The sequence below is a fragment of the Siniperca chuatsi genome, linkage group LG14 (assembly GCF_020085105.1).
Source record: "Siniperca chuatsi isolate FFG_IHB_CAS linkage group LG14, ASM2008510v1, whole genome shotgun sequence".
Taxonomy (NCBI): Eukaryota; Metazoa; Chordata; class Actinopteri; order Centrarchiformes; family Sinipercidae; genus Siniperca; species Siniperca chuatsi.
The window spans coordinates 5,091,063-5,117,503 of NC_058055.1; the positions used below are offsets into that span (position 1 = coordinate 5,091,063).

The 26,441-nt window shown below is 40.6% G+C and overlaps 1 protein-coding gene across 1 annotated transcript in view; it reads right to left on the reverse strand.

Moving 5' to 3' along the window:
• uvrag (UV radiation resistance associated gene) overlaps positions 1-24,755 on the reverse strand; it is an 88,972-nt gene extending 64,217 nt beyond the window's left edge. The window contains exons 1-8 of the mRNA XM_044222646.1: positions 24,406-24,755; positions 19,272-19,389; positions 18,647-18,681; positions 17,149-17,310; positions 15,929-16,003; positions 15,719-15,804; positions 7,188-7,293; positions 3,649-3,775 (exon numbers count right to left, since the gene is read on the reverse strand). Coding sequence (XP_044078581.1) covers positions 3,649-3,775; positions 7,188-7,293; positions 15,719-15,804; positions 15,929-16,003; positions 17,149-17,310; positions 18,647-18,681; positions 19,272-19,389; positions 24,406-24,510 — 814 coding nt within the window. The 5' untranslated portion in view covers positions 24,511-24,755. The remainder of the gene's footprint in view (positions 1-3,648; positions 3,776-7,187; positions 7,294-15,718; positions 15,805-15,928; positions 16,004-17,148; positions 17,311-18,646; positions 18,682-19,271; positions 19,390-24,405) is intronic.
• Between the last annotated feature and the right edge of the window lie 1,686 nt (positions 24,756-26,441).

A 26,441-nucleotide genomic window follows, 5' to 3' on the forward strand; every position in this document is an offset into this window, starting at 1 on the left:
GACAAAATCAGCTGCTGTATGAAATACTGTAAACACCTGTCTCCGAGTATCCTGTCTGTAATGAATGCAGGGTTTTTTCCGATAGTGAAACAAATGAATATGTGCAGGCTGATTAGAAGAGTTAAACAAGCTCGAAGTACAGCAGTGTTCAGCAGCATATGGCTTTTGGCTTTTGAGTTATGAGTCTGGGAAAAAACAACAAGATTGTCAGCACGGCCCTATTCAGCTACAGCATTTCAATTTATCCTAAAATACCTTTTCCCACTTTAACCAGCTGAAGGATTTTTTTTTCCTTCTGTTTTTTTAATAAGCACTTGTCCAGTCTGGAAAAAAAGCCATCAATGAGCTGCAGAGAAGGAGAGCCGCGAGTTTTTTTGGCTGTAGATAGAGTGGTGACAGGTAAAGAAGGAGAGGATTAACGGCCATTTTTTAGGATCTTAGCACAAAGGAAACTTCTCCCTGAACCCCTCTTAGTGCTGTCTTTTTGTGTGTGAGTGTGTGCGTGTGTCTGCATGCATGTGCAGACTACATGCTAATCATTACCAATCCGCACCTCAGGTTGGTGGCTCAGTGAGGTGCCATGCCCGTTGGCCAAACAGCAAGCTGATCTTACTAAATCAAGGGTCCTATAGCGAGCACCTGGCCTACTTTAAGACAAACACCTGTGCTGATGACATTAGAACTGAGATATATCTAGTCAGTGTATACAATGCATTTTGGAAAGCTGCACAGGAATAGGTTCACTCTCCAACATACAATCAGTGTATAACTGTAGGTCAAAATTAACTTATATTGTTATTATTATTCTTATTTGGTAGCTACTGGGTTTGTTCTCATTCTACAGTATAAAGGCACGTTAAAGTAAAGCCATCAACAGGCTCACTGTACAATGCAGTGGGTGTATGTTACTGCTATTAAACCTGACTTTGTATAACCACAATGAGAAACACATAACTGAATATGAAACAGAGGTAAAGTTGAGAAAAGAAAAACTGAAAGCTACTGGTAATGATCCTTCCACAGGTTCACCTACAGAAACCTTGTTACGACTTTTACTTCCTCTAGATAGTCAAGTTTGATCGTCTTCTCAGCATACCTGTGTACTGTATACCTGCATATATGTTTGGGTTTGTGTGTGCAATTACATTTGTCAACCTAAGCTTCACTAACACTGCCTTTTCATAAGCCTTGTATTTCCCTATGAACAGAGGCAGCAGTAAAACTCTCCTCAGCTCTCAGACATCAGAGTCAGGAGCTGCAGACTTCACAGGGTTAACTAAATGACACCACTGCACTGGCAACACTGCTGCTTTAGTGGCCTGGCACAGGCTGTATAAAACCACAGGAATGGCTCTATATACAGTACATTATGTGTGTACATATATGTGTGTGTGTGTGTGTGTGTGTGTGTGTGTGTGTGTGTGTGTGTGTGTGTTGAGTGACTCTGACTGGGAGCATGACAGAGGTTGCCCGTACTGTATGCAACAACACTCTCTACTGTACTCTAAAATGAACAGTTAATACACCGCACACATAGTGTACCTGCTGCTGCCAGACAGTTTCCTATACAAAAAACATCACATGTTGAAACTGACAAAATGGTAAATCTTGTACCTTTAAGACATATTATGAACAGTATTTCAATAACTGAATTTATAGTCTGATATGTGCAGTCAAAATCCATCAGCTTTGTAATGAATTTGTATTTAACTTGCCTTTTCTATAACTGGGGACACAATAAAATAAAAAACGTGGGAAAATTAACAAAGAAATACAGCAGACATTCATTTTGGGTGGGGTTGGGTACTTGATTTAACTGTAGAGAAGCAACTGAGCCATCTTACAAATGCTTTCTATAATACACACAAAATGATGGTCAAACTATGTCACAACAACATTCTCTATTAATAGAAGTGGCAACAGAGCCTTGTAGTTAAAGGGAAAATTCACCATGTTTTATGTGGATGTCCAATCAGTGTTGATGGTAAATGTAGTCAATTGATGCAATAAATTCCTCAGTGCATGCTATATTGACCAAGAAAGATGATGCAAAAGTGATGTAGCTGGGGGCACGGAAGAACTACAGGGGATTTCAGCTTGGATTTCTAGTCTCTGCCTCTTGGTAGCCAGGGGGCGTGCTAGATGCTGGTCAAAAACAAAATGTACTTGTTCTCTTCGCTTGTATTGCTAACTAGCTACATTTCCAACAGAGAAAATGGCATCCCAAAATATGAGTGCAGAGGGCGTTATGGACGATGATACATTTTACAATGCTTTGGCAGACTCGGATATTCAGCCATATTTATTCGAGCCAGAGTATACGGCCAAAGAAAAACAAGCGGAGAGAGGCCGAGGCTGCATTAGTCCTGCAAGAGGATATGGCCGGCGGGGACCATCCAGAACCTGAGCTGCCAAGAGCAAAGACCAACAGGTGGTGCTTTTGCTCCAATTGCCCTCTGATACCAACAGAAACTGAATCATTTTGCTGCAGTGAATTTCAGAGTGGGAAGTTTTCGTTGGATGAAAAAGACAACCAAGACCAGCAGGGCCGAGAGGGCAGATGACCACTGAGTGAGTATTTTTGTGACCTAACGCTACCTTTTGGCCAACAGAGTAATAGCTAACATTATAGGCTAGGGTGGTACTCCCCCAGGCTGGGGCGATGTTGGACTAATGTTGTACTATTGAGGGACAGTCAAGAGAAACTATGTGAACGTTAAGCCTCAATTTGAAGCCAACTAAATAACAAGCGTAGTAGGTTGGATGCTGGTTACTGTTTTTTCCATGTTCATCAAGCTAGCGTTAGCTTTGTTGCTATACGGAAGCCTGCTGGGTGGCCGTGGGCGTCAGAAGCTCGTGCGCAATGCATCCTGGTACATGTAGGCACTGTAGGTACAGCTCCGCAAGCAGGAGAACTCAGCTTTCTTGGTAAATATAGCACGCACTGAGGTTATTATTTCATTAATTGACTACATTTACCATCAACACTGGCGGGACATCCACATAAAATGTGGCAAAATATTCCCTTTAATCATGAAAGCACTGGGGATTTTGGTGGAATATGTTGCATGTGTTTTTACCTTTATATTAAGTCTACTTCCACAAGCTGGATTAGAGTCATCCAGCACCATTAGAGACTACAAAATGAGTTGTTGCAGGACTGACTGATCATCTCATGTGATACTTATGCAACACTAAATTCTCAGTCCATTTCATTGCTATTACCACTAGTGTGTTATTGCTCTAGTAACACTGATCTAGTGTGCTGAATACATACATCAATATGCGCTCTTATGTGTATACAATAGTCATATTGTTGGCTAAACTGCTTGTGGCTGACTGCCACTGCTTCTGCAAAAGTAAAAGATTGGAACAGAAGAGTACTTTTCTCTCCTCGAGGCAGCAAGATTACATTTTTAGGACTGAAACAACTGATTATTTTCTGTGTTAATGAATCTATTGAACAATTAATAGCCCATCATCATATTGTGTGTGAAATAGATGAACAAAGCAATTAAGATCAATCCATAACCCCTGTCCCATCTTCCATTTCATTGGGGAAAGTTTACAACATTAGAACTTGTAGTGTGGTGTTGAGAGGCACATCAGTCCAAGTGTACCTGTTGTATGTGCACCCATTCGCTTTACCTTTCTTCTGAAGCTGTGCCCGCTCTTTCTGCCGCAGGTCTGTCTCCCTGCCAAGGGCCTTCCTCTGCCGCTGCAGTTCACTACGCAGCACAACTATACGCAGCTGCATGCACTCCCGCTCTTTCTTCTGTTCAGAGAAAACAGAGCGAATGATATGGGGAGAAAACAGAGAAAGAGGATGAAGGAAAATATTTAGTATGTGGTCACAACAATTTTTAGTGTTTATTACCCTTTATAAAGACCTCTAAAATCTTACTAACTCAGTCAAAAACAGACATTATTCCGCAGGCTGATCCATGTTGCATTGATTTAATGTATATCTACTGAACCAATACTCACAGTCGATAATCCAAAATCCACTGTCAATAACTTATGACAAAAATTTTTTTAATTCGACTATTCGAAAAACATCTCACTCTAGCCCTGAGATCAATGTTACAGGTGAAAAGGTTTAGTAATGAGCCCAAGTCATGGGAATGGCTGGCTGCAAGTTAACCGGTGTTCTGGCTGTTAATATGCAAGCAGCTGCGAGGAGATGAGGCTGAGGGCTGTATTAGTGGTGGCACAACGACCAGCACAAGCAGCTCTCCGACCCTGAAATTTGATTTGCCTGTCTGTGTGGTATTTTAGTGCCAAGCACAGAGAGCACTGTGCACAGATGGGAGGAGAAGCGCAAGCAGGTGGGAGGTTCATTCAAATGAGCTGCTTGCTCACTGGAACGGCTTACAGCACATACGATAAATTGGAATCGATGCAAAGACCAAGTGTGCTCAGTCGCCTTTCACTAGATTAAGATTTAAAAAATACTAAAGAGTAACGCCCAACACACAGAAAACCATGGCACACGCAAACATGTGGATATACACAAACCCTCAAACACAAACCCAAGTGAGATACCACAATAAAGCCCATCAGCTGCAGATGTGCATCTGTTTTTGTCTCTGTACCCACAACTCTCGGCTGGCGTCTCTCTCTCACCACATGCTGCCTGACCAGCAAGAGCATCAGAGTGCAGGTCATTAGTCAACATCTCGCCCTCTCTATAGGGTGTCCCTTCATCAGGCTTCATGTCTCTATCTGGTAGAGGGGGAGCCTGCAGTGGGCTAACCATCTAATGAGGAACAGCACTAGGCATTCATTGACTGATGGATGTGGACGTGGAATACGGTAGATGAAGGGGAGAGATTGGAGGTTAACAGAAACATTCAATGAAAAATGATAAGTTGGAATGAACAGATAGGGCAACTTCACAACATGCAAAGAGACTAAGATGATGAACATGTAATGTGAGATGGAAAAGAAAAACATGAAGACGCCACAGAGAATGACATGGATAATGGAGAGATGTGGTGTGAGCTTGCTGGCAGGATAAAAGAGATCCAGCCTTGTTATTCATCATGTAGTTTGCAAGCAAGGACTGTGGCATCTCACACACACACACACACACATCTTTGTACTTCTATCTTTGTGAGGACCGTCATTGACATTATGCATTCCCTAGCCCCTTACCCTAACCTTAACCATCACAACTAAACACCTAGCCCTAACCCTTACCCTCACCCTAACCCTAACTTCATTCTAACCTAACCCTTAAAACCAAGTCCTAACCTTCAAACAGCCCTTTGAAGTTGTGAGGACTTTCCAAAAATGTCCTCACTCTGTAGGTAAAAAACCTGTTTCAGCCCTTACTATGTGGCAAGTACATGTACATGTACACGCACACACACACACACACACACACACACACACTTAGATAGTGATCGTGACCTCGATCAGAGGAACCACAGACAAGCTTCTTCTTGAAGACTTCTGAGGGCTTTGTAGTGAAAACAGAGAGGAGTATCAGTCGCAGAGAGAAGAGTGATAGAGCCTCCATCTCTCCAATGTGTCGCACCCTGATGCTTGCATGTCAACCACCACTGGCTTTGGCACGAACCATGAGCCTCCTACACTTTCACTGAACGGCATAGTTGACGAAGTGGGTCACAGCCATGTCATAGTGTGTGTGTGTGTGTGTGTGTGTGTGTGTGTGTGTGTGTGTGTATGTGTATGTGAGACTGTAATCCACCACCAGGGCCCGTCTGACTCCTACTAAACATCAAACAGCAGTGGGTCAGCTGAGTAAATAAACAGCAGGCGTGGGGGGGCATATTATAACCCAGCAGATTAATGACAGAGTGTGGGTGAGAGGGTGAAAGGGCCATGTGCTGGGGTTAGTGGCCTCCACTCTGTCCCCCTTTGATCCATGCTCACTATGACATGCACAGAAAGATACTAGGGAGCTCTCCAAAGGCAATGAGGGAAACCCTTAGAAGAGCCAAACAATGCTCCACTCACTGCAAGTTGTCAGGTTTTACTGAAAGGTAGAGGACGAGGATTATGTGATTTATTAGCTGATGTGAGCTCTGAAAAGGGTTTTAGGGAATGTTTCACTGAGGGGGAAATATCAGAGACATGCTTTTGAAAGGGATCCTTTGTGGCAAAAGAATGGAGCCTCAATGTTTTTGTGGGAAGGCTTGAGAAGGCTATAGTGGAGCTACTTAAATAAGGTAGGGTGAAGGTCTGGGGAAAGGAACAAAAAAATCACCCATATCAAAAGCCGATGGAGAGCATGATGGAAAGCAACAGATGTAACAGCTGTCTAAAGAGGAACTCAAATCCTTTAAATTTTGTATACGTGCAAAAGCACATACACAACACACACACTCACGTAGATTTGAAACACGGGTGGACACAAAAATATCCCAGCTGCCCAAAATGAATTTTGGCATGTAAGGTATGAAATCCTGGGCCAGAAAAATGCTTTTTCCAAAGGTAAGTCTACCTAAAGGATAAAAACACCAAAGTGTCGCCACCTCTGGGCTTTTATAACAGCACAAGAGGGGATGCTTTTGAAGTGAATGTTTACAGTAAACACAATGTCAAACCTGGGATCAGTGCTCAGTTTTCACAGCTGTGCGGCTGACAATTACAAAAATGTTACATATGCTTTCTTGCTTTTGCTGTAGATCCTAGTCGAGGATATGACAGGAGGTGGAAACAAACAGTGGATTTTGGTCAAAGCGTTATAATTTAGGCAGGCGGGATATTGCTCGTTCTCCACTTTTCAGTTGAGCCATCAAAACAAAAAGATATAAAGGCTACCCAAAGGGTATAATCTCACATTACAATTACATCTAGGGATTTGGGTGATACAAGCTCTTAAATCCTGTTAAGTATTTAGCACAATACAGCCTGCTGATGTTTATTATTAGTGTAGAAGCCAATGGGCCTGTTATCGCTGATTAAAGCAATTACTGCTCTCCGGCGTTAATGAGCGTTCACTGAAAACGTCACATCTCCAATTGCACTTCATCTTTATATATTTTCCCAAAACATGAAATTCAACTCATTTTTCATATTTCTACAATAACACAAGCTGATGAAACAATACCGCCTGCTACTGAAAATAAGCAAATAAGCTGCCTTAAGACTGCTGCTGATTTAAAGGTAAGTTGCTGATGAGTTGGAATTTGCTGCTGATGGGTGACTGTGCTCACCCGCTCTGTGCAGGTTGCTGTCGTCCTTAGTTTTTCCTCGATCTCCTTCCCAATCTTCTGCACGGTCACTTGGGTCTGCTTGATAGCTCTCTGAGCTGTGTGAAGCCTGCAGGACGAGAACACATAATCACCATCCAGATCTTTGTGCGTAACCACACACTGGACCACAAGAACCCCATGTTGAAAATGTGTTTCCAAGAGGCCACTAAATTGACTGGCTGCATCGGTGTTATGACTACACCAGCAATTCATTTCATTTAGCTTGGATGTTTACAGTGTTTGGAGGGCATCGTAAGAATTATGATTGTCCCCATGTGGAAGAGTCATTGTGCAGTGTGTTTGTTATCCCTCCTCCTTTTTCTGATTTACTGGGGTTGAACTTCATTGTTCCGGCCCGAATGCTGAGTCTCCTAAACTGTAAAAGTTAATGACGAGTTTTGACATTAAACAAAAGGACCAAAACAATATTGAGAACATTCCTAATAATAAAAGTCTACAGTTCATTAGACCAAACTGATCAAGTTCTTAAATACCACAAACCACAAATATCACAACAAAAGTTTAATCATTATTATTTTCTAATATTCTAACCACAGTTTGAGATCAAAAGTTGTCCAATGGATCGGAACCCATCAGTCCCAGAAAGCGAAGACAACCGTTAAAAGGCCAAGTACTTAATTAAAACCACAAAAATGGAGGCCTTATTCCAAATGCCTTGTCACTGTCATCACTGAAATAGGGAACAGCAACATCAGTACATAAATGACAAGCCAGTGTATTATTTAGACCATCAATCACAGGGGCAATTAACTTCCAAGTATGTTTTCTTCAAGTCCAGAGCCCATAGAAAGAGAGACAAAACCCCCTCAACACCACCCAAGGGACTCCAACAACTCATCTACAGACAACAATCCCACATGGTCAGAATGAGTTACAGAGGACAAACAAAAGGGGGAACTGGCAATCAGCAATCATACTGTCAGACTGGTGTTAGATCATACACTTCTTGCTAAATGTCTCAATGCCATTCCTATGCCATGAGAGTTGGATTGTACAGTAAATGGTTATCTTTCTTTCTTGATGGATACAGAATGGCTCAACTGTCTGGGTTCAAATAAAGATGTTATTATCTCTTCTTGTTAGCATGTTTCTTTCTCTCCTAACTCTAACCCTGTGGTTTGGGTCATAAGGCTGATGCGAATAGGGTTTTCCTAGCTGGTAAGTAAGCCATGCGCTTGCTGTGAGTCGTTAAGAAATTGCCTCTTGAGTGGGTTTAGTGTAAGAGGGTTTTTTGATCAGCTTGATGGGGTCATTTTACAAATCCTAGGGGGGTATTTTTTGTTATGAAACATCACACAGCAACCAACTCGGGGAAAAAAACGTTTCTATGACGATGTAAATAGAGCTTTCGGGAGGAGTCCTACAAGAAAATAATTTCATATTTTCTGCCCATGTTTTTTAATCTGTCTGAGGTGACAGCGATAGCAGTTGGAGATAGTCCTTTGGAACATCAGGGCAAATCTGTTTTGACAGCTTCATCTGTTTAGGCGATTGTGATGGTAGAATCTGATATGGCCTTTTCCCCCAGGTGAGAATAGTTATCTCCTCTCTCCTTTTCACGCATGTCTGCCCCCTTATCACTAAGCCTAAGTCTTGGCCTAACGCCTGCCCATCAGGCCCTATCACAAGCTACGGACCAGCAGGGGAGGCACGGGGGTTCCCATCGTGCACCCTCATTGGGGCAGCAGTTTAATCACTGGGCAAGTGTCCAGAGAACTCCTTCTCACGAGCCATGACAACTGTCCAAGGCGTGAGAGGTAACTTAGAACTGCCACAGGGGATTTGCAGGAAGTTATGACTGAGCCTGTGCACTCAACCCTTGATGCCGATAAACATCAGAAAAACAATAATATTTTCTCCTTTGACCGTGGCACTAGGTCCTGCAGGGGTGTCAGATGAAACTTGTGCTTTTGAAACTTCCAGATTTTTCGATAAACAGAAGGCATCTATTTTCTTGTAGAAAATATTTAATAGGGGCTTTTAGGTATAGTAGATACAAAGTGATAAAATGACAAATGTTAAAATCAAGTACATGAAAATGGATTAAACTCATGAGCTTCCAGTCTTTTTTAAAGTCCTTTCAGTGCAGCTGGAGGGCAGCAGACCTGGCAGCCTCTCTGAAACAGGTCTTCTGTTTTCTGTTCATTTACTTTTACTGATTATCTTGAACTAAATAATTGCCATGCTTTACATGCTGTGTTATGATCCAGCATCTGCAATTTTGCAATCAGGGCTGAGAAGGAATCAGTAAATGATGATGTGTGATCTGGCTCACAAAGATAAGCAAGAGAAAGAACTGAAGAAGACACCAGGGAGTACATGGCTGTTCCTTTGATAAAAACTAAGAAGGAAACATCATGTAGGCCACATTGTAAGGCCTCACGTAGCACTGTTTTTTGAACAGGGAGGTATGAATGACGAGATGCCAATTAACATCACTATGCAACAGCTGAAGTTGGTCGCATGAAACCTTTCGGTCTTTCTTATTTGCAGACAATCTTCCAATTCCTTACCCATATCACTGCAGAACTTTTGTTCCAAAGAAATACTTGACTCAACTACAAAACCTTTTGCGTGTGAGAGAAAAGGAGGGAAAGAGGTGCAGGCAACAGGTAGGATCTAGCAAACCAGACAGGCAATAATGCACAAGGCATAGTGCCTTCCTATCAGAAATTGGCATTCAAATCAGGTAAATGAATCGACTGGTTCAAACTCAGCAGACAAATAGAATGGCTGCAGCATTCTAAATGTACTGAACATAGTGTGGCCTAACCAGTCTTCCAGCTGTTCAATACATCCAAGTGTGCCCAATGCACTTGTCAAACAAACCTGGGTCAGAGGAAACAAGCCCAAGGACTAATGCTGTACTGAATTAATTTCCAGCAACCATTTTTCAAACACCACAGGCTGAACAGGACAGCCAATTAAGCTATTCAAAACAAGCTCTGAGACATTTTGTGACAACAAATTGAGGATAATGTCCCACTATCACACTTCTGCCAGGGACAAAACAGACAGCACCACAGTAGGAAAATCACAACAAACAACACTTCTAAATTCTGTCTTTATCTCATTGCCAAAGAATGTCAACACATTTAACCATTTGTTGTTCACTTTCACCATTGTCTCCATTTATATGGAATGGAAGATAAGATTACTGGAGTTTCTTAGGCAAGCCTGCATATGCACTTCTACTCCTCCAGGCTGATGTTCTTTTGTTGGGTCTGCTGAGTTGCTATAAACCATGTTTACATGACAACTACAACAGAGATGCAGGGAAGCCAAAGAGATCTTGAGAAAAGATATTTGGTCTCAAAAGGGTCAAAAAAGGGTCACACAGATAATTATAGATGTCTGGATCCCCAGTCATCAACAAGAGCTCCTTGCCCTTGTCTCACACTAAAAATCTTAAACTGTTAGTCATGGTCACTTAAGGTGCCGGTGTGGTAAGCCAAATAACAAACAACTCCTGGCTCAGTGTTCTAACATCTGCAAGCGGCAACTGCTATCACAACTAGAGATTGATGAGGTATAACAAACATGCTACGGCAAGGGGGAGCTCTTACGGCACGGACTCACTTAACACGAGAGCGACTGACCTGAGATTGAAAATCATGACCAAGCTGGACCCCCAATTACAATGTGACAGGGAAAGATGTTAATGCAGCACTACATACTATGCTAAGTGACAAAGTACCCTCTGAAAGTCTGCTAGAAGATATGAATGCAGCAACCCCCTCAGTCAGATCATCACAAAGAGTGGCTACAGATATCGGTTCCAAAGGAACAACCATCAGTCACCTCCTCTACATGGATGACATCAAGCTGTATGCCAAGAATGAGCAAGGCATCGACCAGGATCTACAGCAATGACACTGGAATGTCGTTCGGAATGGACAAGTGTGGTCGGATGGTATCAAAAAGATGGAAAATGATCAGAACCGAGGGGGTGAACTACCAGAAGGCAACATTGCAGTTGTTCAGGACAGCTACAAATACCCTGGGATCCTGCAGGCAAATGGAAACCATGAGGAGGCAGCAAGGAAGTCAGCCACAGCCAAATACCACAGAGTAAGGCAGGTCCTGAAAAGCAAGCTGAATGGAAATAACAAGATCCTAGCCATTAACCCAATCACCCTGTCAGTCATCAGATACCCCGCTGGTATAATAAACTGGCCAAAGAGGCCACTAATCTCAAGAAAAGGAAGCCCCTCACAATGCATGGAGGGTTTCACCCCAAATCCAGCACCCTGAGACTCTACACTAAGCGGAACGAGGGAGGTCGAGGACTAGTGAGTGTCAAAACCACTGTCCAGGATGACTATGCAAACATGCCCCTGAGATGGTTCAGCACATAACAGCAGGTTGTAAGATGCAAGCAGGAACAACATACATGGACCGCCATAACCAAGTGGCTGGTATAGTGTACAGGAACATCTGCCACGAGTATGGGCTGGAAGTCCCAAGGTCAAAATGGAAGACACCTCCTAAGGTAGTTGAGAATGACCGAGCTCAGATCCTGTGGGACTTCCAGATCCAGAATTACAAACTGGTAAAGGCTAACCAACCAGACATCGTGTTGATCGACAAACAGCATAAGAAGGCAGTGGTGATAGATGTAGCAATCCCAAGCGACAGCAATATCAAGAAGGAACACGAGAAGCTCGGAAAATACCAAGGGCTGAAAGAGGAGCTAGAAAAGATGTGGAGAGTAAAAGCAACAGTGGTGCCAGTGGTAATTGGAGCATTGGGGGCTGTGACCCCCAAACTGGGAGAGTGGCTGCAGCAGATTCCAGGTTCAACATCTGAAGTCCCTGTCCAGAAGAGTGCAGTCCTAGGAACAGCTAAGATACTGTGCAGAACCCTCAAAGTCCCAGGCCTCTAGTAGATTGAGATTGAGGATGACACATATCATCTATATATATATATATATATATATATATATATATATATATATATATATATATATATATATATATATATAGATACACACACATATATACACACATATATATATATATATATATAAATTTCTATTGGACAAAGCCTCCTGTCTTTTGTTTGAGAACCCAGAAAACACAAAGAGAGGCTAAAGCTAAGTAGTATTAAGTTGGGGTATAATTTTAGAGGGGGAAGGAATGAACCCTACATCAACAAGCTGAGATAACAGCAGACAACACTGCAAGGCAAGCACCACAGAAGCTGTAACGCTGGAGACAGTGAGGGAAAAATAGAGAGAAGGAAAGAATTGGGTAGGTAGTGAGAATGGAAGGCAGACAAGCTGGAAAAAAATACATGTCTGAGGTCTTACCCTTGAGAGAATGTAATCTCAGGTTGAAAAAATGTGGGTGTTGCAGGCCCACTGCCTAAATTTAAAAAAATAACCTTAAACTACCTCTTAAAATATGTACAGTATATAGGGGTATATATATAGGGGATTCTACGTCAGTCCACTCCAGAGGTGTGAAATAAAAACAAGAGAATCCACATTCATATCTCCATGGTGATTTAAAGCTTAGGCAGTCAGTTTGTTTGTGTAGTCTGGCTGCTGCTGGTTGAGACCCCAGGGTCAGCCGTGAACTCCGATCCAGCTGCCTGGTTAACACAGGACCACAACAACATCCCATGACTGAGAACACAGCCACAGCATTTAACCAGCAGGTGAGTAGACCTCAGGGGCTGCCTGCAGGAAAGCATTATCACCTCAACAGCCTCTGGAGCATGAGACCCCCCCACAGATCTTCACCATCACTGTGCACTGCTTTTGTTGACACATACTGTACATGCATGCATGCTCCACATAGGAGCATACAAAAGCAAATCAGGAAACATAGGCGACATATGGCTCTGATCATGGGGGAAGAGAAAGTTTCCCCTTCAGGCTCTAGGAGTTTGAGACAGGTTTAATCTGTCAGAGCACTGAACTGTGAAAGTTGTGTCCCAAGAATGATGTTTAACATGTGTCACATGGGCCACTGTTACAATCGACCTGAACCTTCAACATTCAGCACCTACATTGGTTTTGTTGTTATTTTAAATACTATCTACCATCTAAAACTAAGTGCATAGTTCTCTGCTTTCAGAAAGCTGTAAGTAAGCACTGCAAGGCCACTCAAGTACTTCCTCTTACACACCACTTCAATGTGACATGCAAGAACACATTAGGCCATAAAAGATGGCCTCTAACCATTATAAACCACTCTTCTGCCTCTCCTTTTTGTTAATATCCAACTAGTCTAATATGCAGCTCAGTCATGTGATGACAATAAGTTGGTTCTACCACCAGTCCTATCAGGTTTTCCTTCCTCTCTTACTGCTCACACATCAAACTTTTCCTGGTAAGAGAGAGAAGAGTACTTCGCAGGTTGAGGAACATAAACCTGATGTAATAGTGTCTACAAAAGGAAAAAAAAACAACTTTGTTGAACAGCTGGTTGATCTTCGTCACTGTCTTCTTGGTTTTCTTTATGCCCAGACAGGGGCCCAGCTCTTTGCAGGATATGGCTCAGCCTCTTTCTCAGCCTGGAAGACTCTTTGGAAGAGACAAGACTTTGCTGATTGATGATCTGTACTCTCCCTCTTCATCTCTCCACCTGAGACATGCTGTGTTTGCTAGCCCACATCACCGTGTTGTCAACTGGAGCTAGGCTGAAAAGCAGACTGTGAATCTGCTGACAAATTACCATCATTAATCAAAACCAGTGAGTTCTTAGCAAAGCAGCACTCATCGTTTTCCATTAAAGCACTGCACTGAAAAAGACACTCTCCACTGGGCCAAGGCAGAGTGAGAGAGAGTTGGGTGAGAATATCTGACAGTGTGGGTGTCCCCCGTGGACATGAATCACTGTTCCTGGAGAAAAAAAAACTACATGATGAAAATGTCAATGCATGGTGCAGCAGCAGCAGGATATAAACATGGCTGCTATATATCATTTATCAATGCATGCAACCACGTAGATGAGCCAATACCAAAAGCAGAGATTTTAACCCAAAGCACGGTTCCACAAGCAGCACTCCACCTGAATGCTTCAGAATGTTAAAGCACTTTGAAAAAGGCAGAGCTCTGCGGGTCAGAAACTGAGTGGTATATATGGGGGGTGGGAGGATAATCCCTGTTGGAGTGTACAGTATCTGACGAATCATTCTACAGTACATAATCATAAACCATGTGCATATGAGTGCACTGAGCCAAGGAAAAACTCTGACAGGAGTGAGGAGCTGCAGGCAGAGCAGCGTGTGGGAAGAGGGAAATCAATGTAACTGTGTTAAACTCTGCAGAGTCCCACTGGGTGTGGATAGAAGAGGATGTGGAAGAAAGTTGCAATAATAGAAGAAGCAAGAGCAGAGGTCATAAAAGTTATGATACAAACTGGGCTTTTTTTCTCCTGCAAGCTGCTGGGGAGGCAATGGTATCCTCTCATATAAACACAAACCATGACCACTTCTAGATGAGGGAGCACTAAGTTCAGCCGGCTTTGGCATAACTCCTTTTTATTGACACTGCAAAGGCCTGAGACACATTTAAGTCCCCCTATTTAATTCTTATGGTAGGAAAATGTCAGTGGAAGCCTTCATAATGCTCATAATGACAGTATCCTTATCTTATTTTGGACGTGTTCAACTTGAACCTTCCAGATATACATTTATTTAGTTAAAACGGGGTGTCATTATGTTGTTAGTGTTCAGGCTATGGTAAACAGTGGGTTTCCCTCAGGGGAAGCCTTGATGATGCTGAAAGCAGTGTTTACATTCTACCACATTTAAATATAAATGTAGGACAACAAGCCTATGTTTGTCAACATATGCCAGAACTGCCTTGTGTTGTCTCAAGTTCTTAATTACTGTACCAGGGTTCCCTTTCTAACAAGCAACTTACTCAACAAATCTCTGTCTCCTTCTTGTGGTGTAAATTTGTATTGGAACCATTTTTCACAGTCCACAGCAGTACTTTTTGGCAATTCTAATCACAATCCCAAGTCTGACGCTGGCCTAATAAGGTGCCTTCATTGGGATAGATTCCCTAAAATGTTCTATATATTTGTACCACCATGTCCAAAAAAATGCAGTGTAGACTACAGGCTTTATTTAAAGTTGGAGGCCAGCAGAGCTTCCTTGATAATGGGTCAAAATGTTGGCTTTCCTGTGGCACCATCTGCTGGAATACAAATGCCAGAATACAAAAGACAAATATGCAACACACATAATAGCAGCAGTCTAATCACATGACCAATTATGCAAAAAAGTAAATAAAAGATCTGATTTGAAGAAAGAATAGGTGTGGGTTAAAATAAAATCAAATATACTATAAAACATTCCTTGTAAGTAGTTGAAATCCACTGCACATGAGAGATAAGAATCTAGAGGAAATGCAGTTAGGTTGCTGCATTATAATGATGCAATAGATTTGATGAAAGTTGAGTTCTAATGATATGTTAATATGATGTAATACAGCTACATGGCATGAATCTTACCTGAGCAAAGAGAAAACACTGTAGGAGTTCCTGACTGAACTCTGGTCGACCTGAAGTAGACTGTTTTTCTTCCGCTCCGACTGATCCTGCAACAGCCACATGTCAGTGTTTCAGTGCAGAAGCCCAACAGTGAAAAATAAAGCTAATGAGATTAGAACCGGGTATTCCATTATGACGCAGAAGCTCTGGAAAATGGACAAAAGGCTGTACCTTGTGATCAAAGTCAGCTGCATAGTAGCCATCATTCAATCCAAATATGATCTCATTTGGATTCCTGGATCGAATCTGTGGACAAAGTGAGGCAGTAGAGGCTCATTGTAGGGACTGAGACAGAAAGAACAAAGGACAGCAGACATCTGGATGTGCGTGAGACTGTGCTATCTGTTTACGAGCTTTGAAAACAGTCTCACTGGGGAAGAATGGCAGTAACACGGAATTATTTTACGATTGCTCTGGCTCATTTCTCAAAACAGAGTTTCAATGTGCAAAACTCTTAATGCAAAGTGCCAATACACATGTTCAGTCCTCACAATACAGACACCTCATATTAGCACAAGTTTCAATGCTTATTGCAGCAAGCGTACAGATCACTGAATCAATGCAACATGTGTTTGCAAATATTTCTTCTCATTTTCAACAGCATTACCCTGGTGAGCAGCACTGCAACACAATTGCTAATTACTTCACCACCACTGCCATATATTTGAAATGGATGTAAACAGTAAACTGATGCAGTGAATTACAGTCACAGTCATCATTTTACCTTGTAAGAATGTAGGATTTACTGCAGTGTAAAGTCAGACTCTAGACTGCATCACATTACAGTAAAACAGGATATCCATTCCTACTCTACACCATTTCAAATACTGAGTTTTTTTCTCATCACTATTTGTATAATCTTCAAGAAATGACTTGCAGACTCGGCTTTGATGAGAATTAGTTACTGTTTGTCTGCTCTGATTTTTTGAAGACCATTTTATTCTAAAATGCAATAATGATTAAAATTCTGTGATAAACATATACAATATTGTGATGATCTAATTTACCTGCATTATTTGATAGAAATGTTTTCATTTTGTGTGCTATGTTAGATTTTAGTACCATTTTGTAGTACCAAGTGCTTTACGAATTGAAACTCTGTTGTCAAAACTAAGCCAAAGCAATTGTAAAATACTCTAAAACACATGTAAAAGAATGGGGGGGAAATTGCACCTCATGTGTTTGGACTTAAAGTTTGATTTTCAGACAGTAAAACAACATCTTTACTATGTGTACAAATGACAACTGTATTCATGGGTTTTTGCTCTCACCACTTATATCTCCCCATGTAGACTTTACACAGTTCCTGCCACACTGGGATTCCGTGTGACAAAATTAGATATTATACAAATAAAGATTGCTATCATCATTTTATGTGTGTGGTTGCTGACCTGCTGTCCTGTGTATCTGAGGCCATCCAGATTGACCTTCCATTCTATGAGGAGCTGGTACTGTTCCTCCTGTCCTCCCCAGATCCTCACCACAAAGCAAGACACTGAGGTGTCCAGAAGGTCTGGCAGCATGCCAAAGTCCAGACTCCGCCAAGTTGGATTCTGACACACGCACATGCACACACGCACACACACATGTGAGGATTAGCAGTCACTTGGTGTGGATAATCAGTATAATAAGAGTACATTAATACCTGACTTAACAGCTGATCAGCACAATAATTGATTTATTAAATTTAGTTATAATTAAATTTCTAATAATATTAAATAAAGATTTAATTGAAGCTGCTGTTTATGTCAGACAAGTAGAGACAATACAAGTGTGAGTGTTTTGTTTTTATGTGCATACTGAAGAGTTTGGATGAAAATCTGAAAAAATAAATAAATAAATCAAAAATGTGTGGTACTTGTCAAATTGAAGGTCATAACGTGATCTCTATCCAATGTAAAGTAGCTGAATCATCCTGTTCTACATTAACCTTAAAGTCTGATCCCCAAATATAGTTTATAGTACTGGTTCTACAAAGCACTGTAGCCATTTACATCATTCAATTATGTACCATTTCCCTCCATCAGAGAGAAAATCTCTTGCTTTTTGGGTCACTTTCAAGGACAGGCAGGAGAGGAATGTCAAAAGCAGAAGTATAATCCACAGGGTAGGTTAGTGAGAGTCAGTAGCGGAAGCTAAAGGGGCAAAGCAGTTAGAATGAAAACAGGAAGACCAACAGGAAACGTTTCCCTAGACAAATTATGACAGGAAGGAGAATACTAGAGAACGAATGTCAGCAAGGATGTTAAATTCAACAGGAGGAAGTTGGGCTGAGAAATGACAGGAGTCATGACTCCTGCAGTGCATTATACAGTTTGTCTGCCAAGGGTACTGAACAGTATGCCTGGAAGGCAGCTTAGGTCAGCTCATGACTCGGCAGCAAGCCCGACAGTAATGGCTTGCTATCCTTGGCTGCTATAGCTTCGTGCAGACCTGCATCTGCCACACAAATAAGAGTAAGAACAGCCAAAGAATCATGTAGTAATATACAGCTGGGTCATTTACACAACTGACTGATGCTTACAGACCAAGAGAGAAAGTTGCGGAAGAGAACAGCACATATCATATTTGATTCATGTCGATGCAAGTCTGAAATTTTATTCAACAAAGCATGTTCTTTGTTCCGTTACTTCACTGTAACTTTGATGTTTGAAATCCAGTAAGGTTATAGTGAAATAATAAGTCCAACTGTGACTGACAGATAGGCAGCAGGTATAAATGCCAGCCAAGTAAAATACAGGAAGCTTGTCTTCCTTCATTGTGGCACTGCACATAATGACCAGTTTACTGACACACACTGCAACAGCAGGCTGCAGGTAATGACAGCATCCTGAACCAATCCCAGGAGGCAGACATGAAGAGTTTGAAGGTTTAAGTAAGTATACTCACCAGTGAATCTCGTATGACTTCACTCTTGTAAAAATCTAAAAAGACATCAAAGAACGCTGATTAAAAAACACTCATGCAGAACAAACTGGGTTAAATCTACCCTCAGCTCAGCTTTAATTTGTGAATTTAAACCAGTTTCTGCTGGAAAGCCAATACATAAGACTGTAGTGATAATGTCATCTAGAGTAAACTATTGAAGCTGCTCCACACATAGCGAGGACACCACTGTGACTTTACTGGATTATGGGTGCGTTCTGATTCACAGCTTGGAGCTGTACATTTAAAAAAGCATTTGAATGGATAAGCTTTAAATAAGTACTCCCACAGAGCCCACAGAGTCGGTCACTGGTTCAATGTCCATGCTGGGGTCCATAAAGTGTAAACTGATGACATTACCAGCTTAGGGAGATGTGCAAATTTAGTGTCCAAAATCATTGCAATAGTATATTGCTATTTTAGGGTGGATCGTCCTGTTCTCCAATCACACTTTGGCTTGAGATGCTCACTGAATTACTCAACCATCACAAACCATATAATAATTAGACCAATCAATGTTATTCACTGTCAGCTCTCACATAGAGGAGTAACAAGGTGGAAGGTGTGTGGGAGGGGTGTTAACACAGACCTCTAGATATGCGATCTCCTATACAGAGGTGAAGGGTGAAGTAAGTGTCCAGCAGTGGGGAACCATTCTTGTTGACAATGTTTCTGGCTGCGATGCTCCGGAGATGACGCAATCGTCTCTGTTTGGTAAGGGAAAGTATTGAAAGAGATGGAGAGATAGTGAAGATAGACTGAGAACAAATAAAAGACATAAGAGCTGTTGTGTTCAGGTTAATTCTAATCATGTAATGTTCATTGGCAAATACTATCTAGGCTACTCTGAAGACACAGAACCCTTACTGGGTCCCAGGACAAGTGAAAAGAGATGCCTATAGATATCAATGAAGTATCACATTGTCTACCCTATATATATAAACTGCCTAAAAATATTATTTCTCATGCACAGAGGCAACACCAGCTGTGACAGTCTGCTAGATGTCAGCAGTTCAAATAATAGAAGCATGACATCTTCATGATAGAATTAAGTAGCCAGTCATGACAGTCACATGAGAATTATTATTATTATTATTATTATTATTATTATTATTATTATTATTATTACTGTGCCAGCATTTTTAGCTCTAAAATGTTTTATCACAGAATCTACAAATTACAAAGAGCCAACTATAGAAAAGCCATCATTTATAATCATGTGACTTTCCATTGAAAACAAAAGTCTGTATATCAGTTCACCTTAAAGCCAGCATACTAGTGATGCACAAGTAAATGCTTTAAAAGGTAAATACCTACATGATTTATTGGTGAATCTCTAAACCAATGCCTGGAAAGGCGGTGTGTGTGTGTGTGTGTGTGTGTGTGTGTGTGTGTGTGTGGAAACACAAGAGGCACAGAAAGGCCATTTGGCAAGTTCTTGCTTCAGGAAAACACGTCACTAAAGCACAATTTCTCTCTTGACCAGCAGGCCTGGCCTCTCTCCTGCAGCCATACTGAGACTAAATCTAAGTCATGGGATTCCCTATAAGATTAAGGGCCTCAGAAACAAAAACACTGATTGTTCCGTGAGGGACTTTTAACCCCCCCTTAAAAATGTCAGTGCACATTTCTGAATGGGCTAATGTGGACCACAGGCAGAGAGAAATGGTTGTGAGTACACTTGTGCAGTATGAAACTACGGTGCTGTGTTAGGCTCTCCAATGTAAAACTACACTAATATCAAAGCTCTTATTATAGACTACAAGCTCAGGCTAAGATCAAAGTTGGGACCACTACCTATTAGTTGACCACATATCATAATGTGATCCAAAAAGTTTGATGGTGGTATGTGACAAAGTGATTAGTGTGACAGAGTTATTAGCTGGTCACAAGCCTTCTGCTGAACATCTATAATTCAAACATACAGACATCCCATTTCCTTAGAAACTGGACAAGACACACTAAATCAAAGCTCTGGCTTAAAACAGTTTTACAGCTGTACTTTGTAGGTAGAGGATTCCCTCAAAATGATTTGCGTAGACCTGATATGAAACTAGACCCTGCCACAGAATTCGCATACATTCAGAAAACTAAAACTAATGGAGTTTAATAAAGCCTCCCAATAGATGAAGGTTATAATGTCCACTTTCTGTTGAAACTGTTTTAGAAAGGAGTTGATTCAATTTAATGGTGCATAGTCTGCAGGCTGGAGTTTGTGGTGCTGTTGGTAGGCATTTCTAATATTTAGTCTACCCTCGCTGATATAGCATTGTTTCAGCTAGCTGTACCTAATAAACTGGTAACTGAGTGTATGATATAGCTACAGTCATCCATAGTCTTGAATTATGTACACACTCAAGCCTCTCCAACAGCTAGAAAAAGTCTTATTGTCAAATTTGGCAAACAGAGTCTCAAAGATCTCTCAAAGTATCTGTGCTGGGCAAAATATAACATGAAGAAATTCAGTAGTATACATACTAACTGACCTGGCAAGCTTTTTGCAACTCTTTGTGTCAATTTCATGGCTGCCTTAGGCAAACACATAGTGATAATTCTACATGGTCTTTTGGGTTATGTATAAATTCAATATAAAATCACTAAAAATAGATTATTTCATGACAGTAATGAATTATTTGGTTGCGTAATCCCTCCAGTATTACTGAGAGCTGGGGATATCTAATTATGGCTAGCTTGACTAATATTCAATATTTAAAATCACATTTACTGCATATCATCAATTAGGCCTTAAATGTATCTTTTGGGAATAAAATAACAGACAACTACCTTCATATTCACATTGCACAAACAAGTGTAAATTTAATTTTACAGTACACACAAGTACAGACTTTAAAAATGGAAAAATCTTTTTAGACTTTCTTCACAAGAAATATGAACACAACATAATAAAACAAATGAATCTCTACACAGATTTTTTTATATTACACTTACAATTTCTCCATAGTCCTAAATGGTCTTTCCACCTAAGCAAGCTCAAAACCAACAACTGTGATTGGTCAGAAAAATTACCTTGGATAAATGAACACTACAGCAAAGCAGAGCTGGGCAATTACATGAATATAATATTGATATATAATTATTATATTATTGATATATTATTATATTATTGATATAAAAAACTAGGAATTGGGTTAACATTTGTTGTGTGCACATGTCCTGTCCTTCTCTGAAAGCACCAACACTTATCCCAAAATATTGTCACATTACAGTACATTCCTATTACTGTGATATATATACACATATAAGTATTTGGTCAACATTGCTGGGATATTTGATTTTGTCCATATTACACAGTTCTACAGCAGAACAAGCACTCTCAATACACAGTGTTGAGTATTGCATTTTGTTGTGTTCAGCGTTGGTTATTTGTAGCGCTGCAACTTTAAAGGTTTGGCTTCAATTTGTTTTCAATGAACAATCCCAGTTTTCATATTAGGTTTATGTACAGAAGGTTGAAGCCTTCAGTTTCATCTAATCATCTCTCCAGAGTTTAGCTCTCAGTGTATCTTTTGGTACTGCAAGCCAGTGAACAAGTTTTATTATGGAGCTAAACAACAGTATGGAAAATACACAATCAAATTCAATCAATTAAATCTGGAAAGATAGTTTTACATCTATATTTAAGCATTTAGCTGATGTATGTATCCACTGCAATTTCGGATTAGTGCAGCTGTAAAATAAGATGTTGTGCTCATATCACCAAAATCTACATGCAACCAGTAATGAGAAGGGCATTGGTCTCAGCCATATGCCCTTATAATATATCCATGTGGTCACAGATCAATGTGAGTGAGAGAGCACATGACATTTAGGGTCAGTTCACCTAAATTACAAAGGGACGTGTTTTCTACTGACCCATAGCAATAGTATGTAGTATAGTAGTGTTTCTCTGCTGGTGTTTTGAGATCTCTGTCTCTGAGATGTCTGCTGCCAAGCCAATACAATGGAAGTGAACGGAATTTAACTGCAGATAAATCTTTCAAATGTAAGTTTTCAATGCTTTAAGAAGCACAAAAAAAAGCTCATTCATCTCCATTGTATTGGGGTGGCTCCAGAAGATTCAGAGTCAGATATTTTGGAACCTCGACACATAAAACTGAAACTATTTACATGGCCAGACACTACTTGATAAGTGAGAAAACAATTAGTAATTTGGGTAATAAACTGATCCTTTAAAGAGCAAGTAGGGTTGGAATGTTAACAGAAATTATAGTAAGTCTTTGCTATAATTAAGTTAATGCTACAAGCATGTGACCACACTAAATACAGCATGTCAGATATTCATACATTACCCTTGCAAAAATAAGGTATAAGTAATCTATTTTTAGTCTAAATAAAAATGGAATATGTTAATTGAACTGAAGACACAGTTTGAATTGACACCCACATATTATCTAAATGTACATCTAAGGCAATCAAACACTTAAACAAGAGACTAGGGTCAAAGAGTTAGATCTACTGGTGTAAGAACAAATTAAAATTGTTGGCCCAATGTAAATTATCATGTTCTCCCCATCATGTACACTGCTTAGTGTGGCCTACTATTGGAGTAGGTCATACTAAGCAAAAACGGCCAACGAGAAGATGGAAAGCTGAACTTCATGCTGTGTTAGTGACACCCACATTACGAACCCCAACAGTATGCAAGACCCAGCAGGACAGCTTGATGAAAACATGTTGCTGCTTGTCCCAGAGATTTTAATCTCATGAATTGGAGATAAGCTGCACTCACAGTTTCACAGTTTACTAAAGTAAACTTATTTCCACACCTTTTCTGTGAATGTGGAGCAACATACTGTAAGTGATCTCTATTGTACATACTTTGATTCCTGATTGGACTGAAGTGGTTTGATGTAGGTTTGTAGCTGACACAAGTCCAAAAAACCCCTGCTGCATATAGGTGTTGGACTCGCTGGATGTTGTGTGCAGATCGGATGTTAGCTTTTAAAGCTGCACAATATTTATGACTCTCAGCCTAATAAAGATATCCAATAACGTGGATAGCCTGTTTCTCACTACAATCAATATCTAACGTCTGTGAGACTTTGATGGACTGATGTTACAGTCTGAGGTCGGTAGCCCTAATGAATGAACTGTCATCTGCCAACTTTTTACATGTCGTTTCCAAATGAATGAATGTCTGGAAGATGAATTTTTGAGGCTTCCAAAGAATCTCCAGGCTTAACTAAGCATAAATGAAATTAGTTCATGGTCTAGATATTTTTTAAAAGCACAATAAAATAGCTGTATGAGACAATATAACATCACAGTAATGACATATGCTACCGTTTCCTTTCAACTGAGCTGTCACCTGCGTGCTGACATAACGTCAAGTTACCATTAGCTGAAGCATATTAGCTTCGTACACAATTAAACGTGTATAATGATATATATACCCTCAAAATAGGGCAACACACTGAAAAAAGCCGGCCTCAAAAATCCCTAACACCAGCCTAACTGGTTTTAGTGTGTCTGGCGTGTCAGTCCAGTTGCATTAATTTCCAGTAAGCTAACGTTAGCAAACTGCAAGCTAGCAGTTGCTGGCTAACTAGCTAGCCTGGCAGGCCTGCCGTGTTTCTGCATGCAGCAGTTGCAACTGACGTTGTAAACTAGTACATAGCACACTGAAGGGGCCCGGTCTCAGTTTTCCTGAGTTCATTGGAAAGCAGTTCGTATCAACACGAGCTCAGAGGCTTTGCATTTACCTGCTGGGATGTGAGCTCAACATGTAAGGCTCGGGAGGATGAAGCTCCAGAGTTAGTGACAGAGGCGGCGGGGATGGCAAGAACCCGGCCGGTGATGGAGTTCATCCTCCTGTCGGCATCTAGCGGGTCCCCCTCATTCAACAAAACATCCCATCCACGACATCCAGGACACTCGGTTTAAAGTTTACGAAGCTGCAGGCAACCACCAGAGACATGCAGATACGGTTGTTTGCGTGCGTAAAGCGCTACAACGGCTGTCAGCTAACCAACGGTACGTAAACAAAGTACAGGCTATTTTGCTACACTTGGTTCGGAAATCCGTCTCCGGGTTGGGCGGTGCGACACCTAGGCTGCTGATTGGCTCAAACTAACGTATGTTATGTAAAGGCGGTGCCTGCTACTAAAAACTCGTGTTACTATTGGTTGTATTATCTGTTTATCTTCAAGGATGGGCGGGTATCCGTTGAAATCTGTCAAAGCTGCAAAATATGAGGAAGTTGCCTCGCACAGCGTGACATGCAGGTGACAGTTAAACGGTTACATCCAGGTCATTTCTCACATACAAACTCCATTAGAGCTAGTACAAAAGTGACGAAGTTAATTCGAATTCCCAGGGACTCTCGTCAACCTTATGTCACTGATCTCCAAGTGCAAAAACATGAAGCAATAGCGGCAGCTTCAGTGACATCAAGTGATCAAGTGTCCGAATTGTGTTTGGAATGCTTCTGCGCGCTAGACTAGACTAGTAAAAGTAGTAATACCACATTGTAAAATACTTTATAACAAGTTAAAATCCTGCACACTTAAAGCATCAAAGTTAAAAGTGAAAGTATTCAATGCAAAATGACCCCTTTCAGAGTGTTATACTATTATATACATTAAGCTATATTATATTATTGGATTCTTATTATTGATGCATTAACGTATAAGCAACATGTTGTAGCTAATGTTGCAGTCAAGGTGGAGCTAATTTGGCAATAACTACTTACCGTTGGATAGTTAAATCTGTAACAATATTATGTATCATGTTTTAGAAACAGATCATGTGTTTTGTGTGTCAAAGGTGAATCTGCATTGTAACACGTAACCACAGATGTCAGATAAATGTAGTGTAGAAAAATATTTCCGCCTGAAATGTAGTGGGCTAGAGAAGAAGTATTAAATAGTATGATGATAAAATACTCACAAGTAACTCAAAATTGTACTTAAGTACATGTACTTTACTTTCCACCACTGCTGGATCCCCAACGTCTCTACATCTGAGCAGTGGCGGGCTTACTTCACTTTAAGAATGATTTGCGTAAGCCTTTATCACCCTGACTTCAGAATATTAAGCAACCGTCAGGGGGCAGCATCAGCCACATAAAGGACTTCTGTTTGCGCAGGGTCTTTGGACTGTACAACAAGTATTGATTGCTTTCTGCTTTTAGGATTACTCTGTCTTGTGTATTTGAAATAGGCCCTGCATGGATTGGTACAACATAAGCTTGTAAATCAATATAAAACCACTGATACTTTTTACACTTTTGAGTATTTAACCCAAACCCACGTAAGTTTATATTTGGTGGAGACCCCAGTGTTTCAATAGATACCAGATATGTCTGAAACTGAATTTTGATTTTAAAAATGTGTATAAAATGATCTGAAATCATGTGGAATATATATATTTGGTGAAATGATGCAGCCATATAAGAATGGCATTTGGGGTTTGTATATTTCACTCAGTGTTAACATCATCATACTGTAGCGTCAATATAAAATACTGTATGTTCAGTACTGTCAGATAGTGTGGTATAAGATGATTTTAAACAGTCTTACAGCTACTAATGGGTGAATTTGTATGTTTAGGGCCTAATCTTGACAATGAGGTATACATTGTTGAATAAGCTTGAATGTGTTTGTCCTACAGTGGCCTCACAGAAGTCAAAATCAAATGGATGTCTTGTGAAGTAAATTTGAGAAAAACATGTAGCATTAGAAATATCTCAAAGTGATGGGTAAAATGTGTCCAAAAACAAGACACAAAAACACACATC